At 39.2% G+C, this 25,623-nt stretch overlaps 1 protein-coding gene across 1 annotated transcript; it reads right to left on the reverse strand.

The window, feature by feature from the left end:
- Nucleotides 1–21,694: 21,694 nt before the first annotated feature.
- Nucleotides 21,695–22,063, reverse strand: LOC138889096 (uncharacterized). Its single transcript, XM_070171657.1, has one exon. It carries the CDS (start codon nt 22,061–22,063, stop codon nt 21,695–21,697), a length of 369 nt encoding a protein of 122 aa, XP_070027758.1.
- Nucleotides 22,064–25,623: the final 3,560 nt, after the last annotated feature.

The following is a 25,623-nucleotide window of genomic DNA, read 5'->3' on the forward strand; positions in this document are numbered from 1 at the left end:
TGGAGCTTTGAGATTGATTCAGGAATACTGCCATCAAATCGAACTTCAACTGTTTTCTAAATTCAAGAGGTTCATCTCATGAGGACTACTAGTATTTGCATACAACGCTACCTTAGTGTCCCTAGTAGTCAATAAGATTCGACTCCCATTGTTGTAATTAGGAAATATTCCTCTTATACTATCCCAAACATCTGTACTCCAAATATCATCAACAACAACAAGGTATCTTGGACCCTTTAGTTTTTTCTGCACCAAATCGGCTAACTCATTGACATCCTTCTTATCATAATCTTTTCCAATAACAATATCTGTTTGCTTTGAAATGCAATGTAAAGCTTCTAACAACACATTTCTACTTCGATATTCTTGAGATATTGTAACCCAAACACGAATGTCAAAATGTTACCTGATTGGGAGATGATCATAAGCTTTTCTAGCGAGTGTTGTTTTGCCAGTGCCACCCATGCCGGATATTGTCACAATATCAAGATCCGACGGTGGTCCTGTCAATCTATTAACTATTATCTCCAAGTCATCATCAAGTCCCTGCACGATATCGTCTTCCAAAGGTTTCAGCATAGGATTACTTTTAGAAGAAGCGCTAATCAAGGAATCCCCAGACAGTTCAAGAATTTGATCATCATCGGCAACATGAGTGCTTGTTCTAAAATCAGAAACAATCCCCATCACTACTTTCTTCAGTATATCGATTTTTTCAAGAACTTGTAGCAAATTCTTGTGCAGTAAACTTTTACGTAATATTCCAAATTTCCAGCTTAAGCCTTTGATTATTTGACCAATCTTGAGCTCTATATCATCTACTGCATTACTAGCAGCAGCTCTTATTATTTCCTCCAACGATCTGATATTTTCAGAGTCAAATCTACGCTTGCTAGCTTCTTCAAGAACATTAAGAAAATATTCAGCAGTAGCATAAAGAGATTCGAGCGTTTTAGCAGTTTGATCTTGAATGAATTTTGGGTGTCTGTGTTGAAGTTGCTCAAGAGTTTGAAGAAGAGACATTACAGCAGTGTAAGCTGCCATTATCAACTACTCAAGAATCAGTTCCCTTGGGGAAATGATTAAAGGTCTGAAGATGAACAACCTGGATTTGCTACAAGGAGATATTAAGAGCCCGCTTGTACATAAGAATTTTTCCGCTTTTAATCGTAAAATTTTTACCACAACATAATTTTGAAAATTTAAAAAATTTTAAAAAGTTGTTTTTCAAAATTTTCACTCACAAAACTTCAAAAACAACCCAAAATTATATTCATGTCCAAACACAACTTTAATTTTCAAATATCATTTTTACTTCAAACTTTTTTCCACTTTTTTGGAATTTTACAATTCTTACGTCGAAACGCCCACTAAGAACTGAAATATTGAGATATTTTGAAAGAGTGAACAGGATCTAATTCAAGATTTTAAATACTCTCTTTTTCTTTTCTTTTTTTAAGAATAAAGAAGTACCATATACAGCAGTACCCCAATATAAAACTACACAGCTCACTAATATTTACTTTCCTTTTAGCATGTTTAAAAAAAAGTTTATAATATGAAGTTTTTAGGTCAAACGATAACAGAAAAAATAGAACTAATAAAATTATGCATAGAAATTATTAAGAAATCAATTACAATTCAAAGAAAGAGTAATTTTTTTGAACGATTAAATGTTGCTCTGATGGTAAGTAACCCCCACTTCCAACCGAGAGGTTATGAGTTCGAGTCTCCCCAAGAGCAAGGTGGGAAGTTCTTGGAGGGAAGGATGCATAAAACGGCATGGCATAAAAGTTGGTATTCTACTATTTCTCTCCTTGAGGTCCACATTGTTCTTTAAACGAGAATCTTATCTTGTTTACATCGAAAAGATGCTCTTCCACTTCGGCTAAAATGTCATAAGTTACTATATAATCAATGGATAACTAATTAGCTTGATTTTACATTTATAAAAATTTAAATTGAGGTTTTCTTAAATTGGAGAGATTACGTATTTTCCAAGAGTGATCATATTCAACAAGCCATGGATAATATGGATATTCATATTATCTGTCGGTTAATCGGTTTTCTATTTGTATTAAATATAAGTCGAGTCCGATAATTTATTCGTTTTTGCATTGTCCATTTACAATCCGCCAAAAACCGACCTGACATGCCCGTTACCCGCCCCTACATAAGGTCTATCAAGATTTTTAGTTGCATTGTCATTGAGTTACACGACTGCACCGGACCAAGTAGCATCAAGACTAGGGGTGGGCATTCGGTATTTCGGTTCGGTATTTACGAATTTCGGTTCGGTATTCAGTTTATTAATTGTATATACCAAATACCATACCAAAATATTTCGGTACGGTTCGGTATTTCTTAATTTGGTTCGGTATGGTTTCGGTACGGTTTCGGTTTAATAATCGCTGAATAATCAATGCTAACAGTGCACATGCACAACTGAATCTTTCAATGTGAATTGTGAAAGAATCTGCTCCGAACAATAAAGAATAGAGAATTGAGTTATTAATCAAAGTATAGGCTAAAACACCAAATAACTCCAGTGCACTGCAAAGTGCAAACTGAAATTTTTTGGGCATTGGGCTGGGGCTGGGAATTAGAATTATAGGCCAAAGGGTCGATGGGCTGGGGCTGGGTTATTAAGAAATTAGAAATTAGAGTGGGCTGGGGTTGGGAATTAAATAAAGAAAGGTTTGGGCTTGGGCGTTGGGGCGATGGGCAGTGGGCTGGGTTATTAAGAAAATGTCTTTTAAAAATACCGAAATTTCAGAATTTTAATACCGAGGACCGTACCGAAATACCGAAATACCGAAATTGCAATACCGAATTAGACCGAAATACCGAAAAAATCCGAAACCAAAATACCGAATTATTTCGGTTCGGTTCGGAATTCGATTTTTCGGATTTTATGCCCACCCCTAATCAAGACAATCTAACAAGTCCATAGCCTCACATTCATCAACCCAAATACCATAGTTATTAGGCCATATTAATTTAGGTGAAGGGTCAATTGAACAAACAGAGAGCCCTGCCTCTGAAACTTGCTGTGCAACTCAAGTCCTGCAGGTCCACCACGTTTTATCAAAATTTTAGTTTATTGTTGCTAGTAGCAAATCGGCTTATATTTAATTTTACAGAAAAGGGCCTAATATGCCAGTAAACTATGCTAATTAGAACAGATATATCCGTGGTTATTAGTTTGGCCTACATATACCCAAACTGTCCAACACTTGCTCCTTCATGCCCGATCCATTATGGACCTCAATTTTTTATTATAAATTTAAAAGTATTTTCAAAATGGGGATTCCGTTAGCATAAGGTGTAAAAATTGTACGGGGACGCCCTATTTGGTCGCCTCCATTTAACGTATACCCATATTTTTAAAATTATATAACCTATACCCTAATTTTTACAACTTCAGGCGCCTCCTTCTTCCTGCTACCTGTGGGCTCCTTTCTTCCTCCTTTCTTTTCCTCTTCTTCTTCTTTTCTCTCTCAAACACATGAGACTCTGTGTAAGTATTATTGATTGAATATGAAATACATAGTGATGTAGCACTAAGGTATGAATTTTGCGTTAAGTACATCTGAAATTTCATTCCCCCAAAAAAAGAATTAAAGATGGTTCTTCTTAATGCTTAATTTCCTAATAATTCCATTATAGCAACTAGATCTTAATGACAACTTGTCATTGTTGTTTTAGAACTTCAGCTCTAAGAATGCTGAAGTTCAGCAAATATAAACAAAAATTTCAGCTCCTAGAATGCTGAAGTTCAGCAAATACAAAACAAACTTCAGCCCTGAAGTTCATCACAAATATAACAAAGTTTCGGCTAAAACATGCTGAAGTTCAGCAAATATAGAACAAACTTCAGTTAAAACATGCTGAAGTTCCGCAAATAGAAAATAAAATTTCAGCTAGTAGATGCTTAAGTTCAACAATTACAAACAAAAACTTCAGCCAACACTTGGTTCAGCAATTTTTGCTACTTCAGGCCCGTCTACTAGAATGCTGAAGTTTGCGTGATTGCCTGTGATGACCCGAAAGGTCATCTCTTATTTTAGAAGTCAAATCTGTGTTCCGAAGCCTTAAAACCCTCTTTTGTCTCACCTCGATTTGCGTACACAGTCTGGGCGTATATCCGGAAAGCCTTTGTGTGAAAATTTAAGAAAAATGCTAATTTTACCTTTAGAATTGAATTGAAGTTGACTTCAGTCAATATTTTGGGTAAACGGACCCGGACTCGTGATTTGACGGTCCTGGCCTGAGAAATGAATTTTTGAAGAAAATTATTTAATTGAAAAATATAAGGAGTTTAGAAATTGAATAATGTTTGAATTTGATGGTATCAGGCCCGTATTCTGGTTCCGGATCCCCATACAGGTTTAGTATGGTATATATGTTATGTCTGTAAAATTTGGTAAGAAACGGAATTCATATGACATAATTCGGACCCTCGGTTGTGAAAATGGTAACTTTAAGAGTTCTTGAGATTTTTACTGATTTTGATGCTAAATTCATTGTTTAAGATGTTATTTGGGCGATTTGATCGCACGAACAAGTACATATGATGTTTTTAGACTTGTGTGCATGTTTGGTTTCGAGCCCGAGGGCTCAGGTTAGTTTTGGATAGGCTGCTGAGTGTTTTGAACTTAGGAAAAACTGCTAGTGTGTTGCAGGTTTGCAGGCTTCGCAATTGCGAAGCCTGGCTCGCAAATGCGAGCACCGCAATTGCGAAGGACCATCGCATTTGCTATGACTAGGCTAGGTAGGGGACCTTCGCATTTGCGAAGTTCAGAGTCGCAAATGCGACAAGAGCGGAGGCCGCAATTGCGAACACTGGTTCGCATTTGCGAAGGCAGCACGTCAGGCCAATCTTCGCATTTGTGAAGCATTGGTCGCATTTGCGAGTTGGCAATTGCGAACCTATGATCGCAAATGTGATACCTGTAGCTGCTTAAAAATAGGTTTTGACGGGATTTCAACTCATTCTTTCAAATTTTCAAACCCTAAGCTCCCATAGGCGATTTTCCAAAGAAAAGTTCTTTCCCAAATCATAGGTAAACAATTTCTAACTCGTTTCTTCCAATCTACTTCATCTTTTTACAATATTTCATCACAAAATCTAGGGATTTTCATGGGAAATTGGGTGTTTTGGGGTGATATTTGGGGATTTAGACCTCAAATTCAGGTCGGATTCCAAAACCAAATGCATATCCGGGCTCTGGGGTGAATGGGTAATCGAATTTTGGTTCGAACTTCGGATTTTGACCAAGCGGACCCGGGGTCGATTTTTGACTTTTTTGGAAAAATATTAGGAAAACTATAATTAAGCATTGGGTTTGAGTTCTTTAGCACTTACTGATGTTATTAAGTTAATTATGACTAGATACAAGTGAATCGGAGGTGAAATCTAAAGGGAAAGCGATATTTGAGTCTTGATTTGTGGTCGTTGAATCGAGGTAAGTATTTGGCCTAACCTTAGCTTGAGGGAATAGGCGTTGTGTCTTATTTGCTATGTGTTAGTGTTATGTACGACGTATAGGTGTGGTGACGAATATCTATATGTTGGTGTTGAGCATGCCCGTGAGTCCTACGCTGTGACTGTTGTGATTCTTATTTTGAATTATCTGTGCTTAAATTGATGATTATCCATGTTGAACAAGACTTATGATATCTTCTTGGTATTTGACCATTGTTGAATATTGGCCCAAGTTGAGATTTATTCTGTGAAGTTAACTGTTGGAACGAGATTGGTTATAGTCGATTCCCTTGCCGGAATGTATTTGTTTCTACTTTTGATTCCCTTGCTGGGATGTTATTATTTCCACCGTTTGGGTGAGGAAAGAGTGATAAAGCACGAAGGGTGATGTTGTGCATATTCATACTTATGCATATCGTGAGGAAAGAGTGATAAAGCACGAAGGGTGATGTCGTGCACATTTACATTTATATTGATGCATATGGTGAGGAAGAGAGATAAAGCACGAAGGGTGATGCCATGCACATTCCTATTGTTACACCCCATATTTTCGTACATGAAAAGACGCCATAAATAAATTAATGAGAGCCGGGAAATGAGATGTCACGTCTCGCAGTACTGCATGATGACGATGTTGCACCCTGTAGTGTTGTACGTTGAATTTGTCGTAAGGTAATTGACATCAGTCCAAGGAAAAGATTATTTGGAGATTATAAGGATTATAAGTGATGAGTAAATTCGTGAAGGTAAGAGGGTAAGTAATATCGAAGAAAACGAATTTTGTCGAAGTTTGGCATGTTGGGGAACGACCCGAGCTAAAATACCCGGTATTTATGGACTAGTGCCATACAAGGTACTACGTGACCATAATATAAAGGTGTATAAGGTATGTGAAAAGTGAGTAATATTTTAAGTAAGTGGGAATAATTCTCAATTTTTTGGGTAATTGATTAATTACCGAGTAATGAAACATTACCTAATTAACTAATAAGGGGATAACCATTAATAATTTCAACGTGGCATCAAGAAAGCTTTCCAAGCATATGACTAATTAAGTCATATAAGGTTAGGGGCCACCTAGCATCTACGTGTAAAACACTAAATCACTAAAGGTGTATGTAAAGGTTTGGTTTCTTTTAAAAATTTCAATTCATCTTCACTTTAAAAGATTAACCTTGCAACAGAACATTGCTTTTGATTTAAACATTAAATCCTATGAACTTTGAAACCAAGGAAACGTGGAAACCAAGACCAAACAAATGAACCAAGAATAGTAGCTATTTTCAATAGAAATATTTTCATTTCTTGGTTCAAGAACAGCAGTTGTTTCAGTTCCTGTGATTTTAAGCTCAATCCAACGAGCAGCAACACAGTTCCAACAAGAATTTGGTAGAATCGTAAGAACGTAAAATTTGATTGTCCTAAAGGAATACGTGCAATCTTCTCCAAGAGTATTATACAGAGTTTTCTCTACTCTAGGTATGTTAAGGCTATCCCTTCTTTCTTTTGGCATGATCCATACAATATGAACGAAACGTGCAAATGCACAAATTCCATAAGTGACTCTACTCATAGAAGTAATAGAAATATCTATGTTCTTTAATTATCATGTGTCATAATATTTTATCATTTGTTCATGGGTCTCAGAAAAATATGAAAGTTGAAAAGATGTTACTTTATGATATTGCTCAAGAGGCAAAGTGGTCTTATGACCTTCTGAATGATTTTATTGACGTACTTTTCATGCATTGCATTCATGTGCATTGACCCATGATCAGATGACGTTATATACGCGTATATCTGTAAATATATGTATATGGGATATGGGAAAATGTTACGGCATTATATACGCACTACCACCTGATCAGCTGGTATATGATGATGACATTGCCCACAATGGTTGAAATATGATTCAAACGGCGTTATATACGCGTATATATATATGTATATATATATATATATATATATGTATATGTACGTATATGGGTATGTATTCAAATGGCGTTATATACGCATATATATGTATGTATTCAAATGACATTATATACGCGTATATATGTATATATATATATATATATATATATATATGTATATATATATGTATATGGGATATGGGAAAGGTTACGACGTTATATACGCACCACCACCTGATCAGTTGGTATACGATGATGATTTTGCCCACAGTGGCTGATATGATATGATGGGACGCCCTCAGAGGCTGATGATGTTATGAAACATGTACTTATGCACGATATGACATTCATACGCATATGCATGACGTTAAAAGTAATTTGTGATTTACAAAATTATTCAGACTTGCAGGAGGAGTCATGTAATCTATATTTCTTCCATGTCTCTTATGTACTTATTTATATACCTTACATACTCGGTACATTATTCGTACAGACGTCCCTTTTGCTTGGGGATGCTGCGTTTCATGCCCGTAGGTCCCGATAGACAGGTCGAGAGCCCTCCAAGTAGGCTATCAGCTCAGCGGAAGATGTTGGTGCGCTCCATTTGCTTTGGAGTTGCTTGTTAGGTTAGTATGGTTTAGATGTGTATTTTTTGGTATGGCGGGACTCTATCCCGACCTTTATGACATTTATGTATTCTTAGAGGCTTGTAGACATATGTCGTGTATGTGGAAGATTGTACGACCTTGTCGGCCTATGTTTTGAGTTTATAAATGATTATGTTGGCCTATTAAGCTCGTATGTCACGTGTATATGATGATGTAATAAGAAAGATACGTTACATTGGTGCTCGGTTGAGTAAGGTATCGGGTGCCCGTCACGGCCCATCGGTTTGGGTCGTGACAAAAGTGGTATCAGAGCAGTTCTATCCTAGGAAGTCTACAAGCCGTGTCTAGTAGAGTCTTGTTTATGGGTGTGTCGTGCACCACACTTATAAGCAAGAGGCTACAGGGCATTTAGGATTGTCACTCTTTCTTCTTACTCTATATCGTGTGGTAGAGCTCACTTATATGAATCCAAGTTCTGAAATTCTATTTTATTCGTAATAAGACGATGCCTACTTCCCGAAAGAAGGTTGGAAAGAGAGATTGTTGTGGAAAAGCTGAGTTAGAGGAATTGGACTTTGTATCATGCTTATGATAAGTAAATATGAGGTCTTCAACAGATCATGTGCGTATTGAAAGATGTAAGCCTCTTGATAAGGAGCCTTAAGGCAAGAATGCCTATCCACCTTTATGGTGAAAGACAATGAGAGATTAAAAGGATAAATACAAGTTTCAACAAGCAAAAGAAGCAAGATGAAGAAGGGTACGAGGCGCCCAGTTAATGAAGGTTAACAACGTTTATGATTGAGGTAGAGGAACGTAAGCTTTTTGAGTTATATTCAACAGTAACAGAAGGTATGTATAATGGGCCACACCCATCTTAGTTATACCATATTGGGGGCTAACAGGTGTAGATTAAGAAAAGGACAGGATATCATGATCCGGATGGGGTTAGAGTGGCCCAAAATAGTGAATGGATTGTTTGCTTTAGTTGACATTTCTGAAGGATATTGCAAATGCGCTAATAGATCTCCTCGTGAGACACCTAGATGGTGCACCCTAAAATATTAAAGCTAGATATGAGCATTGGAAGCCTTAAAGTAATAAATATTACCTTAGTGTGGCTTCCGCCCCCAGCAAAGAAAGAATGTTAGGCAACTGGAAGAGCCAAGGGATGGAGCAAGTGGAGCCAAAAGCAAACGAATATTTTGTTCGAGTTTTCAGAGTAAAGTAGTGGACATAGATAATTAGCGGGAGATGAGAAGAAAGTTAATAAAGCATTATAAGTAAGATGTGATACACGGATGACAACGGTAGGTCAAAAAAAATGATGACAGTATTATAGAGTTTACAATCAAGTGAAGGAAAAGACAAAAGATTACAGGTCTTGAGACAATAAAAGAATATAGGCCATAAAGTCATATCCTCATTTCGAGAAATAAGTTTGTAACTCCAACGCGACTACCAGAGGGAAGAGTTAATCCCTAGAGTAGCAGAAATTAGTATGGATTGGTAAACAAACTAAATATAAATTAAGGACTGAATGATTGGAAAGTACTCGGCATCATGGTAATTTCAGATTTTGTTGCGGCGGTAATAGAATTGACCACAGAAGAAGATTCATGATGAATTCCGAGAATGGTCATTCAGGGAGACGCTTCCCTAGAGCAAGCAATGTGAGCAAAGTTAAGCTTAAGAGACTGTATTGCCAGTTACGCTAAGTGTCACCCTCGCGAGTAAGGGTATTTGTCATCCTTAGTACAGAAGGATTGCCGCAAGGCGAGTAAGGATCATTGACGTTGAGAAACGACATCAAAGATGAAGAGGTAAAACATCTATAGGTAGATCCTCATGGCTTCAGCTTTTAGTACACCCCTAAAGAGGGGAATATGGAGTGATGTGACATTAAGTCAGAGTTAAGTGATTCTAGTGACTATGGAGTAGTAAAGGAAGAATGTGATAAATGAAAGAGGAATGAGATGACACTTATCCAAATCTTACAGATATGCTATGATTCAAGAATACTGTGCAAGCACGACATCAAAAAAAAGGAAGTGAAAATTCCTGCCCGAGCTGTTATTAATAAATAAAGAGCCAGTGCAAGACATAAGTTAAGACAAAGGGATTAACCCAAGAAAGATTACGAGGAATATTGGTATGAGAATAGGCCCACGAGTAGTTAGTAATTGGTTAGTAAGATCCCAGTTATGGCAAAACAGGAGGTTACAGACGAGTCATCATATCGTTTATGATAAGCATAGTAGAACCTAACATGGAGAATTCAGCTTCGAAGAATATCATTATAATACTTGAGATATATTCAAACAAAAGTCGGGATAGTTAAAGGTACCGTATGATTGTTACGGGGATTAAAAAAAATGTCACTGGGAAGGTAGTCAAAATATCAGTTTAGAAGCTACCATACAAGCACAAGGGCATGTAAGTAAGCAACTACGGATGATTATAGGCAAGTAAGGACATCAAAAAGGTCCGTAATAAGCCCACAGCTTTACGAGAGTCAAGGGTTCTCCCTAAGTACTATAACGAAAGACTACCTGAGGAGATAAGAAAGAAGACTTCAACCTAAACACAACTGCCTAAAGAGGAAATGGTCATGTAACAACAATCTCGCAACAACATTGTAAGCATTCCAAAGGAAAGTGGCACCTACCGTGGCTAATGAACGGGAAGTAAGAATTAAAAGTAATATTCGAGATCATATGAGTTGTATGAAAACTTTGGCAAGTGTGGGCACTAAGGTGAGCTAAGTATAGACGCAACAAAGGGGCAGAAGGACCAGGAAAAGTAATAGTTTGCATTGAGAGAAAGCTAAGATGAAATGAAAGAATTATTTGATCAATGATCTAGAGTTAGTACGTGATGGATACACTCAATATTTTGGAGCATTGTCCAGGCAGCATATTTGTTGACAATCATACAGCCATAGAAGACTCCAGTATAAGTTAAAAGGAAGAATTGAGCCTAGAGCATAGACAAATGATTGAATTATAAGATTGTATCATGGATATTCCATAATGCCCATGAAATGCTAAGGTAATAACTGATACCATGAGCCACGGATTGGAAGATAGCTTAAGCCTATGTAAAGGCTGATCAGAAGGAAGAGGAAACTAAAGAATTACGTCACCTAAGTAAATAAGGAGTCTGATTATTGGACCTACAAAAATTATAGAAGTTGTGCTTAAGAACATGACAGAATCACTCTTAATATCAGACGTTCAAAAGAAATAACACAACAACCATAATCTATAATGGCTTTACAAGGAAGCCAGTTAGAAGAAGTACCAGCCTCCTAAGAAGTTAGTATGAAGCTCCCACTGGATTGTATATGTACCAGAGGTGCGAGTATTATAATAGAGCTTCAAGTTATGAACGTGAATTACACCTAAGTGTAAGAGAGGTCAGGAAAGAGATAGAAGATACGATGCGAGATTTTAAGGTAAGTAAGGTAAAGGTGAACAACGTACGAGATACTCAAAGGCAGAAGATCGTGAATAGTACATACTTTAGATAGAAGGCTATCAGCACGGGGATCCAGTAACCGGGAATGATAACGGCATCATCAGCGGCATGTCTTCCAACCTATGGTTTCTAAGTACTGAGAGATCTAGTTAAGAGAATGGAGAAGAGTTGGAGACGGTATGATGTATCGCTTGACATTCCAGAATAATATAAGGAAATATATGGTGTAAGCCTGTTGAAGGAAAGTTGTGAGTATTATAAATGGATATTTATAGGTCACAAGCTAAAGTATGGTAGAGCGATAAAGTTTTAAGAAAATATGAGTAAAAATTAGGAAAGACAAGTGAAAAGGCAACGAGAATGGATAAGTCCTCAGGATTAAGTCCATGAAAACAAGAAAGATAATGGTTTCTCTAAGTTATTGAAAATTCAGTATAGCCTGAATGAACTCAAAGGAATCTAAGATTTATAGCATTCAGAAAAAATGGAATCTACCCTATTAATAGAATGAGGGGTAATTATGATAGACCAAAAAATGACGTTTGGGCCTTCAATTAAGTAATGATCTGACGGATAAAAGAAAGGGATCTCATGAATTGGACATGATTAAAATACACACGTAAGGTGAATCACATTGGGATGTCGTGAGATACGGTTATGAAAGCAGGGAATCGCCCCAAGTGGGTCAATCTAATCATTTCAGATGTTCCCCGATAAAACGTGAATCCTAGCTGCAATATTACATAAAAAGTTAAGTTATCTGGGGTGGATTATGGATCAAAATTGAAGTGAATCAACAGTGGATGGATAAAAGTTACAAAGTATGAGAGGAGATTAGGTCGTCATTCTTAAAGATAAACAGTAATATAGAGGCAGTAGAGGACATATATTTATACGTACGAGATGAGCAATGAAAGTAACCTGAGATTTTGTAGCAGACCTCAATAACGAGAAATTGAGGTAAGTGTTATGGTATAATATGACCTATGTAGATGCAGTAAAGTCATATGAATGGATAACCAAGTCTATAAAATAAGATATAGCAGTATTCGTAAGTTCAACAAAATATCAAGCGAAGAACTTCAGGATAGGCTAAAAGCTGGAAGAAAAAGGAGAAGAGAGTCGCATAGGCACACTTACAAGGTCAGTGTCATAGAAACTGCATAATGGAAGGTAGTAGTAGTTACGAGATTGGAAGGAATTCAAACACAAGTCATGGCGTGGGAAAGAGGCCTAAAGGGGGGAATGCCCTGGTCTTTGAACTTATTCACAGAACAGTTGCCTAGATGGCAAAAGGACTACTAAAGTATTCGCAAGAGCTATGTGATATGAGAATGATAAGCACATTAGTCAATATTCGAGGACGAATGTTCCAAAGAGGGGAATGATGTTACACCCCATATTTTCGTACATGAAAATACGTCATAAATAAATTAACGAGAGCCGGGAAGTGAGATGTCATGTCCCGCAGTACTACAGGATGACGATGTTGCACCATGTAGTGTTGTACGTTGAATTTGTCGTAAGGTAATTGACATCAGTCCAAGGAAAAGATTATTTGGAGATTATAAGGATTATAAGTGATGAATAAATTCGTGAAGGTAAGAGGGTAAGTAATATCGAAGAAAACGAATTTTGTCGAAGTTTGGCATGTTGGGGAATGACCCGAGCTAAAATACCCGGTATTTATGGACTAGTGCCATACAAGGTACTACGTAACCATAATATAAAGGTGTATAAGGTATGTGAAAAGTGAGTAATATTTTAAGTAAGTGAAAATAATTCTCAATTTTTTGGGTAATTGATTAATTATCGAGTAACGGAACATTACCTAATTAACTAATAAGGGGATAACCATTAATAATTTCAACGTGGCAGCAAGAAAGCTTACCAAGCATATGACTAATTAAGTCATATAAGGTTAGGGTCCACCTAGCATCTACGTGTAAAACACTAAATCACTAAAGGTGTATGTAAAGGTTTAGTTTCTTTTAAAATTTTCAATTCATCTTCACTTTAAAAGACTAACCTTGCAATAGAACATTGCTTTTGATTTAAACATTAAATCCTATGAACTTTGAAACCAAGGAAACGTGGAAACCAAGCCCAAATAAATGAACCAAGAATAGTAGCTATTTTCAATAGAAATATTTTCATTTCTTGGTTTAAGAACAACAGTTGTTTCAGTTCCTGTGATTTTAAGCTCAATCCAACGAGCAGCAACACGGTTCCAACGAGAATTTGGTAGAATCGTAGCAACGTAAAATTTGACGGTCCTAAAGGAATACATGCAATCTTCTCCAAGAGTATTATACAGAGTTTTCTTTACTCTAGGTATGTTAAGGCTATCCCTTCTTTCTTTTGGCATGATCCATACGATATGAACGAAACGTGCAAATGCACAAATTCCATAAGTAACTCTACTCATAGAAGTAATAAAAATATCTATGTTCTTTAATTTCCATTGGCACACCTCCTTTTTCCACCCCCGCGAGGGGTGAAGGAGTTTTCCCAATTAAAGGACAATCGAAACGGGATTTGTTTGTTTATTTCAGAGTCATCACTTGGGAGATTTAGGGTGTCCCAAGTCACCAATTTAATCCCGAATTGAGGAAAAGAATGACTCTGTATTACAGTCCGCGAACCAGAAATCCGGATAAGGAATTCTGTTAACCCGGGAGAAGGTGTTAGGAATTCTCGAGTTCCGTGTTTCTAGCACGGTCGCTCAACTATCATATTCGGCTTGTTTATCTGATTTTATACAATTATGCGCTTATGTGCAAATTTTTACTTTTTACCGCTTTTATTAATATATTTTAAAAGAAAGTGAACATCGTTTAAAATATGTCTTTGGATTGCGTCACATGAAATGCACCCGCAATTCGGAACACATTTTTATTCAATGTTTTGGGATTTGGATTTGGGTCGCATGAAATGCGCACCCGAGTTTAAGAAGGTAAGATTAATTAAATCGCGCATAAAGAGTCTAGCGCGTTATTATCTTGGGGAAGGCAGTGAATTCACTAAACAGTCCATCCCAAATTCTAAGTATTTATTGTGACCAATTATTGAGGGCCCCGCAATTTATGCGTTTTATTTGGGCGAGGCTCATCTTCTTTTTATTTGAAGGCAAACCTAAAAGCAACTATGATTTCCTATCTTTGTTTGTCTCTAAAAAACGGAAAGGTCCTACTGTATTTACATACTTATGAGTTATTATAGTTAAGTTCCGAACGTGATTTGTTGAAAGAGGGACGTGATACGGGTAGTCCGTTTGGCAGTTATGGGCCCAGGCCTAATGTGCATGAAGTTAAATTCGGCCTGGGTCACTCTTATTCCAATTGGGCCTATTCAACTCATTTGATATGTGTTTAACATTTATAAACAAACAAGAGGGAAAAAGCTGAAATGCGATGTACTGTTTGCCATAATCAAACCATATTCCTAACAACTTAAAAACAGACCATTTGTTTAAAGAAAGAACTGCTGGGTACCTAACATGCTTCTTGACAAACACAATAATGAATTAATAGAACATGGCTACTACAACACCTTTCCATTATAAGCAACATATATAGTTTTCCAACTGAATGATAGGTATAAAAGTTCAACTACATCACAGCTAACCATATAGTTCTATTAGGGAAAATAAACTATCATGCAGGCAACCTATTCTTTCAATACGTTTTTCTAAAGCTAATTCAAAGTAATTTCAACTCTTCCAACTTTCTTTGTATTCATGCCTCAAATTTCAGCTTACATTGACAGTTTATCAGTCGTGTACCTGGTATAAGAATAAAGATACAGTAGAAAAGAAATCAGCAATGATAGCAGCAGTGCAGCAGCAACACAGGCAGCAATCAGCAACCAAACAAACCCAGCAGGCAGATTCAAGAACCAAAAACAAGCCCCAGGAGGAAAATCCAATGATAACCAAACAAGGAAACCAGTGACAGGCTTGAACCAAAAAAAACAGAAAACCAGGAGTAGCCTAATGGAACAGTACTCAGCAAGTAGAAAACTAGAGACTACCAAGCTATAAAAACCAACAGTATCAGCAGAGAACAGACTGGGGCAAACAACAGTGATTTTTGATTTTTGCTAAACACTCAAAGGCAAAGACAAGTTGAAGCTCTTTTTCTGTAAAGCTTAACCTGGAATGAGGATCAAAACCTTAACACTCTTGTTCTTTTCTTTTTTTTAAATTTTTTTTAAAGTTTTAGTCTTCCCTTAATTTCTGATTTCTAACCTCTCAAACTCTGATGTCTCCCCCCTTTAGTTTCTGATTTTTTCCTAGCCTTAAACTCTGATCTCCAACCCCTTTTTCCTCCTCAAATGAGACTATTTATAGGCTAACTACAGGTCAGCCCCAGGCTGCCTCATTTTCCCCAGCCCTCAACTCTGCCCATACCCCTTTATTTCCCATTAACAGGTGTTTTGTGCCCCAATGGTATGGGCAGCTGACAGTCTTTTAATTAATCCTATGCTATCAAGTTTTGTTCCCCATTATTGTATTAGTTTAATGCTATTTCAGTACCCTATTTTCAGCTCACTTAAACTAATCATTTCTGCTCTTTTCAAACCCCAAACTACCCCTGTTAGCCCCCAGTTATTACTATTTTACCCTGAGCTTCAGCAGTCTGAAATTAAACTTCTGAAAGTTCAAACTTAAACCATCCTAACTGAGTTCCAGCTATTGTACAGCAGCTACGAATCATTCACAGATAATTTAAAACAAACAGCTAAACGACAATGGTTCGATTAGTCATATGTAGCTATATGAATCAGAATGTTTGATCATTCAATCCTATAAAACTAATCGACGACATTTATCTAATCGACTATACTAATTATGACATAGAATAATCAGTCGATTAAACAAACAACACGAACGGGGCATCAACTGCCTTCAACAACTTTGCACGACACATGGAATCTGTATTAATTATCTATTTGACGACATTAATCAAACCGAACATGTATATCACCATACGTATTCAAACATAAACTGAATGACAATCGACCAAATAAAAGGTCTTACGAAGATGGAGAACTATTGAAAGAAAATGACAGAGATAATAAACAAACTGACTAAACATGCTCACAAACTCAAACAACATTTAAACAAAACTAGAAAAGAGAAGGGGAACTCACTCTGGAAGCTCAAACACAGACGACCCAGACCTGAACTGGATTTGCCCACTTTGAGGTCGAACAGACTTTAATCGAGGTGTTCTCAACTGAGAACACTTCGATTAAGGTCTATTAGACCCCAACCCTATGTTAAACTGGTCAGATTCCAAAGTTTTTGTGTTCTAGGGTTCGAACCAGTCTGATATGGGGCTTGAGGATTTGTGGGTAGATTCGGACCAAACCAAGCTTGGTTTGGTCACAAGTGACGCTAGGGTGGTGACTGGTGTGAAACTGGGGTGGGTTGGTGTAGGTCAGGGTTGGGCTCGAATCTTCAAATCAAGATTCGAGATAATGGGGATGATTCGAGACAAAGGGGTAACAGATCCGTGTTTAGGATGGTGAGGTGCGTCAGGGGTGTTACTTTGGTGGTCACCGGCGTCATTGCCGCAGGGTTTATGGTGAGAGCGCATGGGGGCGGCTAGGGTTTGGAAGGGGGATTTGGGTTTGTGTTTGGGAAGATGGAAGGGGGGTGTTCGGATGGGGGAGTGGGGTAAGGGTTTGAGCTTATATACGTAGTGGGTGGTTAGATCCTGGCCGTTGGATGAAGTGAGATCGATGGCCAGGATCTTTTACTTAATGGGGAACGGCGCCGTTTGGCATTGGTTGGGGGGGTCGGTTTGAATCAGTTACTGGGTCGGGTTTGGAAACGGGTTGCTGAAAGGGATCTTGGACAGTTGGATAGGACTGGATGGAGGGCTCAGATCAAATGCCCTATGCGGCGTCGTTTGGGTAAGTGAATGGGAAGCCTGGGTTTGGACTGGGTTGTGGTAATTGGTTTGGGCCTGATTTTTCATTTAAATTTTGGCCCAAATCCGATATTTTCCTTCTTTACAATTAGACAAAAATTCCTAAAAACCAAAATTAAACACACAAATATTAATTAATACCTAACAACAAATATCACACGAATTAAAACATTTTAATAAAATTACGATGACAACAAAAATGCATATTTTTGTGATTTTTGCTTTTAAACAACCAAATTATAATTAACTAATTCCTAAATGTACCAATTATTCCTAAATGCATGCAACATGTATTCTAACTATAGCGAGGCGAACATTTACGGACAAAACAATTATCAAAATGTCGCATAAATCTTCAAAATTGTACCCGAAGGTAACTTGTTTTATTTATTTTCCGATTTCTTTTGGAGTAGTTTCCGTGAAGCAAAACTCACATGCTCACAGCTGTCCCTCTTTGTCCGAAAGCACAAAGGTCTTTCGTGCAAAGATAAAGTGAGTGGATACGAGCGATTTTTGCCCTGTTGGAGTCTCCGTGTGAAGCATTTTTGAGAAAAAGATTTAACCGAACCTTTGCTTCAAAGGTTTCCTACATATCCCTGGCCGAAAGGGAATCAGGTTAATGTAGTTCGGGAAGTTTTGGTAGCTGGGACTACCGTGGGACTGCAATGTTACTACCGTTGCATGCTATTACCACTGCTTACCAATCTCCTTGTTACACCGTGCTTAAAAGAAAACAAGAAGCTAGGCTAGACTACGGATCATAAGATCTCATTTATCTTCAACTTGTTCTTGTTGCCTTGCTTTCTTGTCGGCTTGTGTTTCTTCCGGTGATTTTCTTCCGAGAATTTGGGGATGACACTGGCCTTTTGCTTTTCTGAATACCAGTTTTCATCATTTTGTTCGGTCCGCTGGGGATATGGCTTCCTTCATCAGATTTGTTATGCTGGGCATAAATTAATGTTCACATGCCGCTTCTTTCAAGATGCTTCTTTTCTTCCTTTTGACTCATGCGCTTGAATTTGTGCTGGGACCTCTTGTTGTAACCTTCTGCTTTCCGGTGCTGGGGATTTTTATTGTTTCCTGCTGGGGATTCCTGTCGTAACCTTCTGCCTTCCGTAGGTTACTGATTTCAAAATCTGCAGTATAAGATGATTTCAAGATCTGCAGTATAAGACTGAAAAGTATTCCTCTCGTTATACAGGTGGGCGCCTGAAACATGAAATGTAAAGACTGAAAAGTATTCCTCTCATTATACAGGTGGGCGCCTATTTAACTAAGACATAAAAATATTCCTCTCATTATACAGGTGGGCGCCTATTTAACTAAGACATAAAAGTATTCCTCTCATTATACAGGTGAGCGCCTATTTAACTAAGACATAAAAGTATTCCTCTCATTATACATGTGGGTGCCTATTTAACTAAAGCATAAAAGTATTCCTCTCATTATACAGGTGGACACCTATTTAACTAAAGCAAAAAAGTATTTGAATTTATTTCCTGGTTCCTCCGAGAAATTTTTTTGACAACGGAAGAAAATTTTCTGCCCCGGTTTTGGTGACCTTCCTTGTGGCGTGTCTTTCTGCCATTATCAACCTTTATTTTCCTGTAGCAACCAAAGAAAATTTTGTTAGTTTTACCATGGTAAGTGGTCGTGTCACTCCTGCTGGGGGATGATTTTTCCTTTCCCTTTTCCCTTGCTATGTGCTCCCAAAACTGGTTGGGGATAAAGTTGCTTGCTAGGGATGATATGTCGGCTGAGGATGGTATTTCTGCTGGGGATGGTATTTTTTGTCGGGGATGGTATTTCTGCTGGGGATGGTATTTCTGCTGGGGATGGCTTTCCATTTATCCCCTCCCCTCTCTTTTGTTTCAAGACATGCTGTGGGAGTCCTCTTCGCCTCCAAAACTATTCCCTTAAAAGTTTATTTTCTCCCAGCACTGGCATAAAATGTTATCACCTGGGGATAACGTTATTGAGGATAGGACTGTTGGGGGTTATCTTGCGGCGAATTAATTCTCTCTTCCTCCTTCCCCCTTTCTGTGGTGTCTGACCACCTCGGACCTTGGTCCATGATCTATCAAAGCTCTGCTAGGGATCTTCTTGGAACTTGGTCCATAAGTCCCTCAACTGTCATTTTCCACTTTTCTTCATGTTCCCCTTAACTTTCTAGGCCAGTTTATCATTTGGTTCTACAACAAACGCCTTTTGTCTTATTGCCTCGGCTTTGGCCTGTCCCATTTGCATTTTGCTTTGTACCATTTTGGCCCCTGATAGTAAACTCTGAAAATCCTTTTCAAAACAAATTTCTGGAAAAAGTCTTTTTAGACAAAGAAAATGAAAAAAGATAGAAAAAGAGAAAAATCTTTATGAACAAATGTTGGGGGAGAAGAAAAAGAAAGAACTTATCTGGATGGTAGGTCCGGTCCCAACGATCATGTCGTGCATTGCGAATTAATCGACCCAGTCTATTTGTATCAACCAATATTCCTGGTGGCCTCACTTGCCGAGGATAAATAGGTGTCCACCTATTCGCAAACGCGGAGCCTTTTTGCCAATGTATCTTGTCGCCTTATGGTGCTCTTCGAGGGGTTTTCACTAATAAGACTCTCTCCTTTCTCTCAGCTCCCGTCGCCTTATGGTGCCTGTGAAGGTTTTCACCAATAAGACTCTCTCATTTTATTTCTCTCATCTTTCGTCGCCTTACGGTGCCTATGAAGGTTTTCACCGATAAGACTCTCTCATTTTATTTTCCATCGGGGAATTGGAGTGCTGCCGATATGACTCTCTCTTCCGGGGATTCTTTTCGGCTATCAATTCATTTCCAGTTTATGATCCTCTTCTTTGCTGGGGATCAGCGTATTATTCTCGGTTTTCATTTGCTTGACTTGGCACCTCTCGGATATTGATCGGGAAGTCTTTTTGGGACATCGATGTTGGTTTTGTGTTGGTTTAAAGAAAGTCTATCAAAATTCAAAAACAACTTCGACGGGTGAAAATACTACAACTCTTGGAATCAACCCCTTTTGAAACTTCAAAACATAACTACTGCCCCAGTTTTCTTGCTTGGGGATTTTTTATATTTACACTATATGGAGTTATGCACATTATGCACACTATAGTGCACTATGACCGAGCCGTGAGGCGCCTACGTATCCTCTTTGAGGAATCAGGTCAAACGTAGTTTCTACGGTTCCTCTATTTTCTTATGACCTTTATCTTGTTTTCATTTTTCTTTTAATTTCTTTTCTCTTTTTATTCATATATTTTTTCCATTAGTGATTCCAAAAGAGGGGTATGAAAGAATAAATAAGGCTCAAAAGGGGGGAAGCAAAGGTTAAAAGTGTTTGGATAGAAGAAAGAATTGTCTCCGTCGTTTCATTATCCAATAAGTACCAAGTACAAACAAACGAACCAATAACTATCATAATCAAAGAAATTGTGCATAATATCTTTTGACTGCATCAGAATTGATAGCCATGTCGACGCATCTTCCTTCGATATCTGTTAGACATAAAGAGCCGTTGGACAACACTCTGGTCACGATATAAGGCTCTTGCCAATTTGGGGCAAATTTGCCTTTTGCTTCGATCTGATGTGGGAGGATCCGTTTCAATACTTGCTGCCCTACTTCAAATTTTCTGGGGCGCACCTTCTTATTGTATGCTCTTGCCATTCTCTTCTGATACAACTGGCCATGACACACTGCTGCCAATCTTTTTTCATCTATTAAGTTCAGCTGCTCCAGTCGAGCTTTGACCCATTCATCGTCATCAATCCCGGCTTCAGCGACAATTCGGAGGGATGGAATTTCGACCTCTGCTGGTATTACTGCTTCCGTTCCGTATACCAACAAATAAGAAGTTGCACCTATGGAAGTCCGGACTGTAGTGCGATAATCCAACAAGGCAAATGGTAATTTCTCATGCCATTGTCTAGATCCTTCTTGATGTTCTTATTGGCTGCTTCAACTGCTCCATTCGCCTTGGGACGATATGGGGTGGAATTGCGGTGTGTAATCTTAAACTGTTGGCATACCTCTCTCATCAAATTGCTGTTAAAATTGGCACCATTATCCGTGATGATCACTTTTGGGACCCCAAATCTGCAGATGATATGGGAGTGAACAAAATCCACCACTGCCTTCTTGGTTACCGACTTGAAAGTTTTAGCTTTAACCCACTTGGTAAAGTAGTCGATGGTCACCAGAATGAACCTATGGCCATTGGTCGCTGCCAGCTCAATAGGTCCAATGACATCCATGCCCTATGCAACAAATGGCCATGGCGCTGACATTGTATGCAATTCTGTCGGCAGAGAATGAATCAGATCTCCGTGTATCTGACATTGATGGCATTTCCTCACGAAACTGATGTAATCATGCTCCATAGTGAGCCAATAGTACCCTGCTCGAAGAATCTTCTTTGCTAATACATATCCGCTCATATGTGGCCCACAAACTCCAGCATGCACCTCCACCATAACCGTCGTGACTTGACCGGCGTCTATACATCTTAGCAATCCCAAGTCTGGGGTTCTTCTGTACAGCACTCCTCCACTGAGGAAGAAACTGTTTGCCAAACGCCGAATGGCTCTTTTTTGGTCTTCTGTGGCCTGCTCCGGATATATCCCCATCTTGAGGTACTCCTTTATGTCGCAAAACCATGGCTCGCCATCCACTTCCTCTTCTACCATGCCGCAATAAGCATGCTGATCACGAACCTGAATGTGCAAGGGGTCAACATACATTTTGTCGGGGTGGTGTAACATTGATGCTAAGGTGGCCAATGCATCGGCAACCTAATTATGAACTCTCGGGATATGTCTGAATTCCACTGATCGAAATCGCTTGCTCAGATCGTGCAAACATTGTCGATATGGTATGAGTTTCAAATCATGCGTTTCCCACTCACCCTGAATCTGATGCACCAGGAGGTCCGAGTCTCCCAAGACCAAAACGTCCTGGACATCCATGTCTGCAGCTAGTCGCAGACCCAAAATGCATGCTTCATACTCTGCCATGTTGTTGGTACAATAGAAGCGTAGCTGAGCTGTAATAGGATAGTGCCGTCATGTTTCAGAAATGAGTACTGCTCCTATTCCAACCCCTTTTGCGTTTGCGGCTCCATCAAAGAAAAGCTTCCAGCTTGGTTCCTCGGGTAATTCCAGCTCATCTGTATGCATTACTTCCTCGTCTGGGAAATACGTCCTCAAAGGCTCGTATTCTTCATCAACGAGATTCTCAGCCAAGTGATCGGCCAGCGCTTGGGCTTTCATGGCCGTCCTCGTCACATAGACGATATCAAACTCTGTGAGCAAGATTTGCCATTTTGCTAACCTTCCTGTAGGCATAGGTTTCTGGAAAGTGTACTTTAATGGATCCAAACGGGATATGAGATAAGTAGTATACGAGGACAAGTAGTGTTTCAACTTTTGAGCAACCCAAGTTAGGGCGCAACATGTCCTCTCGAGTTGAGTGTACTTGACCTCATACACCGTAAACTTCTTGCTAAGATAATAAATGGCCTGCTCTTTCCTTCATGTAATGTCGTGTTGCCCCAACACGCAGCCAAACGAATTCTCCAGGACCCTCAGATAAAGAATTAATGGCCTCCCCGGCTCAGGTGGAACCAACACAGGTGGATTGGGCAGATACCCTTTGATCTGGTCGAAAGTCTCTGTACACTCCGTCATCCAGTCTACCGCAGCATCTTTCTTCAGCAGCCGAAATATGGGTTCACAAGTCACCGTGAGTTGAGCGATGAACCTGCTGATATAATTTAGTCTTCCCAATAGACTCATTACCTCTGTTTTGCTTTTTGGCGGGGGCAAATCTTGAATGGATTTGACCTTGGATGGGTCCAACTCAATACCCCGTCGACTGACGATGAATCCTAACAGCTTTCCTGATGGAACTCCAAAGGCTCATTTGGCCGGGTTGAGCTTAATATCATATCTTCGAAGTCTTTGAAAGAATATCCTTAGGTCAGCTACATGGTCTTCCTGACGCCAAGACTTTATGATCACATCATCTACGTACACTTCAATTTCTTTGTGTATCATGTCGTGAAACACAATAGTCATTGCTCGCATGTACGTTGCCCCAGCATTCTTCAGTCCGAAAGGCATTACCCGGTAGCAGTAAGTTCCCCATAGTGTAATGAAAGCTGTCTTTTCCGCATCTTCTTAGTCCATTAAGATCTGATGATATCCTGCATAGCAGTCCACAAAGGATCCGATCTCGCGCCCAGTGCAATTATCGATCAAGATGTGGATGTTGGGCAATGGAAAATTATCCTTAGGACTTGCCTTGCTGAGATTGCGGTAGTCGACGCATACCCTAATTTTTCCATCCTTCTTCGGCACTGGTACCACATTGGCCAACCAATCGGGATATCGAGTGACCCGAATAACTTTTGCCTACAGCTGCTTAGTCACTTCTTCTTTGATCTTCACACTCATCTCTGTTTTAAACTTCCTCAGTTTTTGCTTGACCGGAGGGTATGCCGGGTCAGTGGGCAACTTGTGAACCACTAGATTGGTGCTTAATCCCGGCATATCATCATATGACCATGCAAAAACATCTTTGAACTCAATGAGGGTTTTGATTAATTCCTCCCTGACGTTTGGCTCAATGTGGATGCTAATTTTGGTTTCTCTGATATTATCTGCATCCCCTAGATTCACAGCCTTGGTGTCATTCAGATTAGGCTTGGGTTTCTCTTCAAATTGGCACAGTTCTCGGTTTATTTTTTCGAAGGCTTCATCCTCGTCATATTCAGACTCATCGTCATAACAGATCTCTTGTGTAATCAAGTCGGAGTTAGATTGATTTATTAGACTAGGTCGAAGATCCGTTGTGCATGCCATGTCATTAGAACCAGTAAAAAGAGAACTGTTCAGAAAGAGGAAAGAACAAAACAAAATTAAAATGAGACAAGAAAAGAGAATTTTATTAAAAATGCGGGATAACAGGGTTCACACTTGTACAAAATAAAATGAGGTTTGGATTACACCCTGGAATAATCTGAAAAACAAGAAAGAAAAATCAAAGCCTACTACCAGGACTCCCCCCGGATAGGGAGAGGAGTAACCGTCCAATTGTTGGTTTTGGCCTCAGGCCCCACAAACTATATGTCTGCTCCACTGGAACCCTCTCCAACTTCTACCATATTGACATCAGCGAACAGTTTTTCGAAGCTCTGATTCAAATCCCCGTCCATCCCAATCAATGATCCAAGAATTTTTGGGACCGGTGACCCCTTGGCACTTGCTCTAATAAAGGATCTTGAGAGACGCGGAACGGGTTTGGGAAGATACCACACTCTTTTCTTCATTTTCCATGCTCGCTTTACATCTGACGCAGTCGGTTTGAACCCCAATCCAAAGGTCTCCAAATTCACAATCCCCTGAAGCTCAGCCCCCAGGCCTTTTCCTGGCACAAACCCATTACCCAGCATCTCTGAAATCATCATGACAGTTGCGGAAGCTACCCTGGGGTGTGGAACGCTTTCACCCTCGGGAATCTTGTCTGCTGACACCGCATCGAAAATCTGGTAAACCCAGGGACCTTTGTCATCATTGGTTTCTATGAAGGGCACAATGGCGCCTCCCATGGTGCATGCAGTGTCTTCCCCGTGCAACACGACATCTTGTTTATCCCATTCGAACTTGACCATTTGATGCAAGGTGGATGGCACTGCTTTAGCCGCATGGATCCACGGTCGTCCCAACTGAAGGTTATAAGATACCGCGGCATCCAATACCTCGAACTCCATGGTAAACTGGACTGGACTGATGGTCAACTCAAGTATAATATCCCCCACAGTGGCCGTTCCACTTCCGTCAAATCCTCGGACGCAAATAATGTTCTTGCGGATTCTACCATGGTTAATCTTCAACTGGTTCAGGGTGGATAGCGGACAAATATTGGCACTCAAGCCGTTATCCACCAATGCCCGAGTAATTGCCGAATCTTCACATTTGACAGTCAAGTAGAGAGCTTTATTATGTCCCGTGCCTTCCACTAGCAGATCATCATCAGAGAATGTTACCCTGTCCACCTCAAAATTTTTGTTGACAATCGTTTCAAGGTGGTTTACTGAAATTTCATTGGGTACATGAGATTCATTCAGTATCTTCATCAGGGCCCGACGATGTTCATCCGAATGGATCAATAGTGATAACAACGAGAT

This window comes from Nicotiana sylvestris, chromosome 4, assembly GCF_000393655.2.
Source record: "Nicotiana sylvestris chromosome 4, ASM39365v2, whole genome shotgun sequence".
NCBI lineage: Eukaryota > Viridiplantae > Streptophyta > Magnoliopsida > Solanales > Solanaceae > Nicotiana > Nicotiana sylvestris.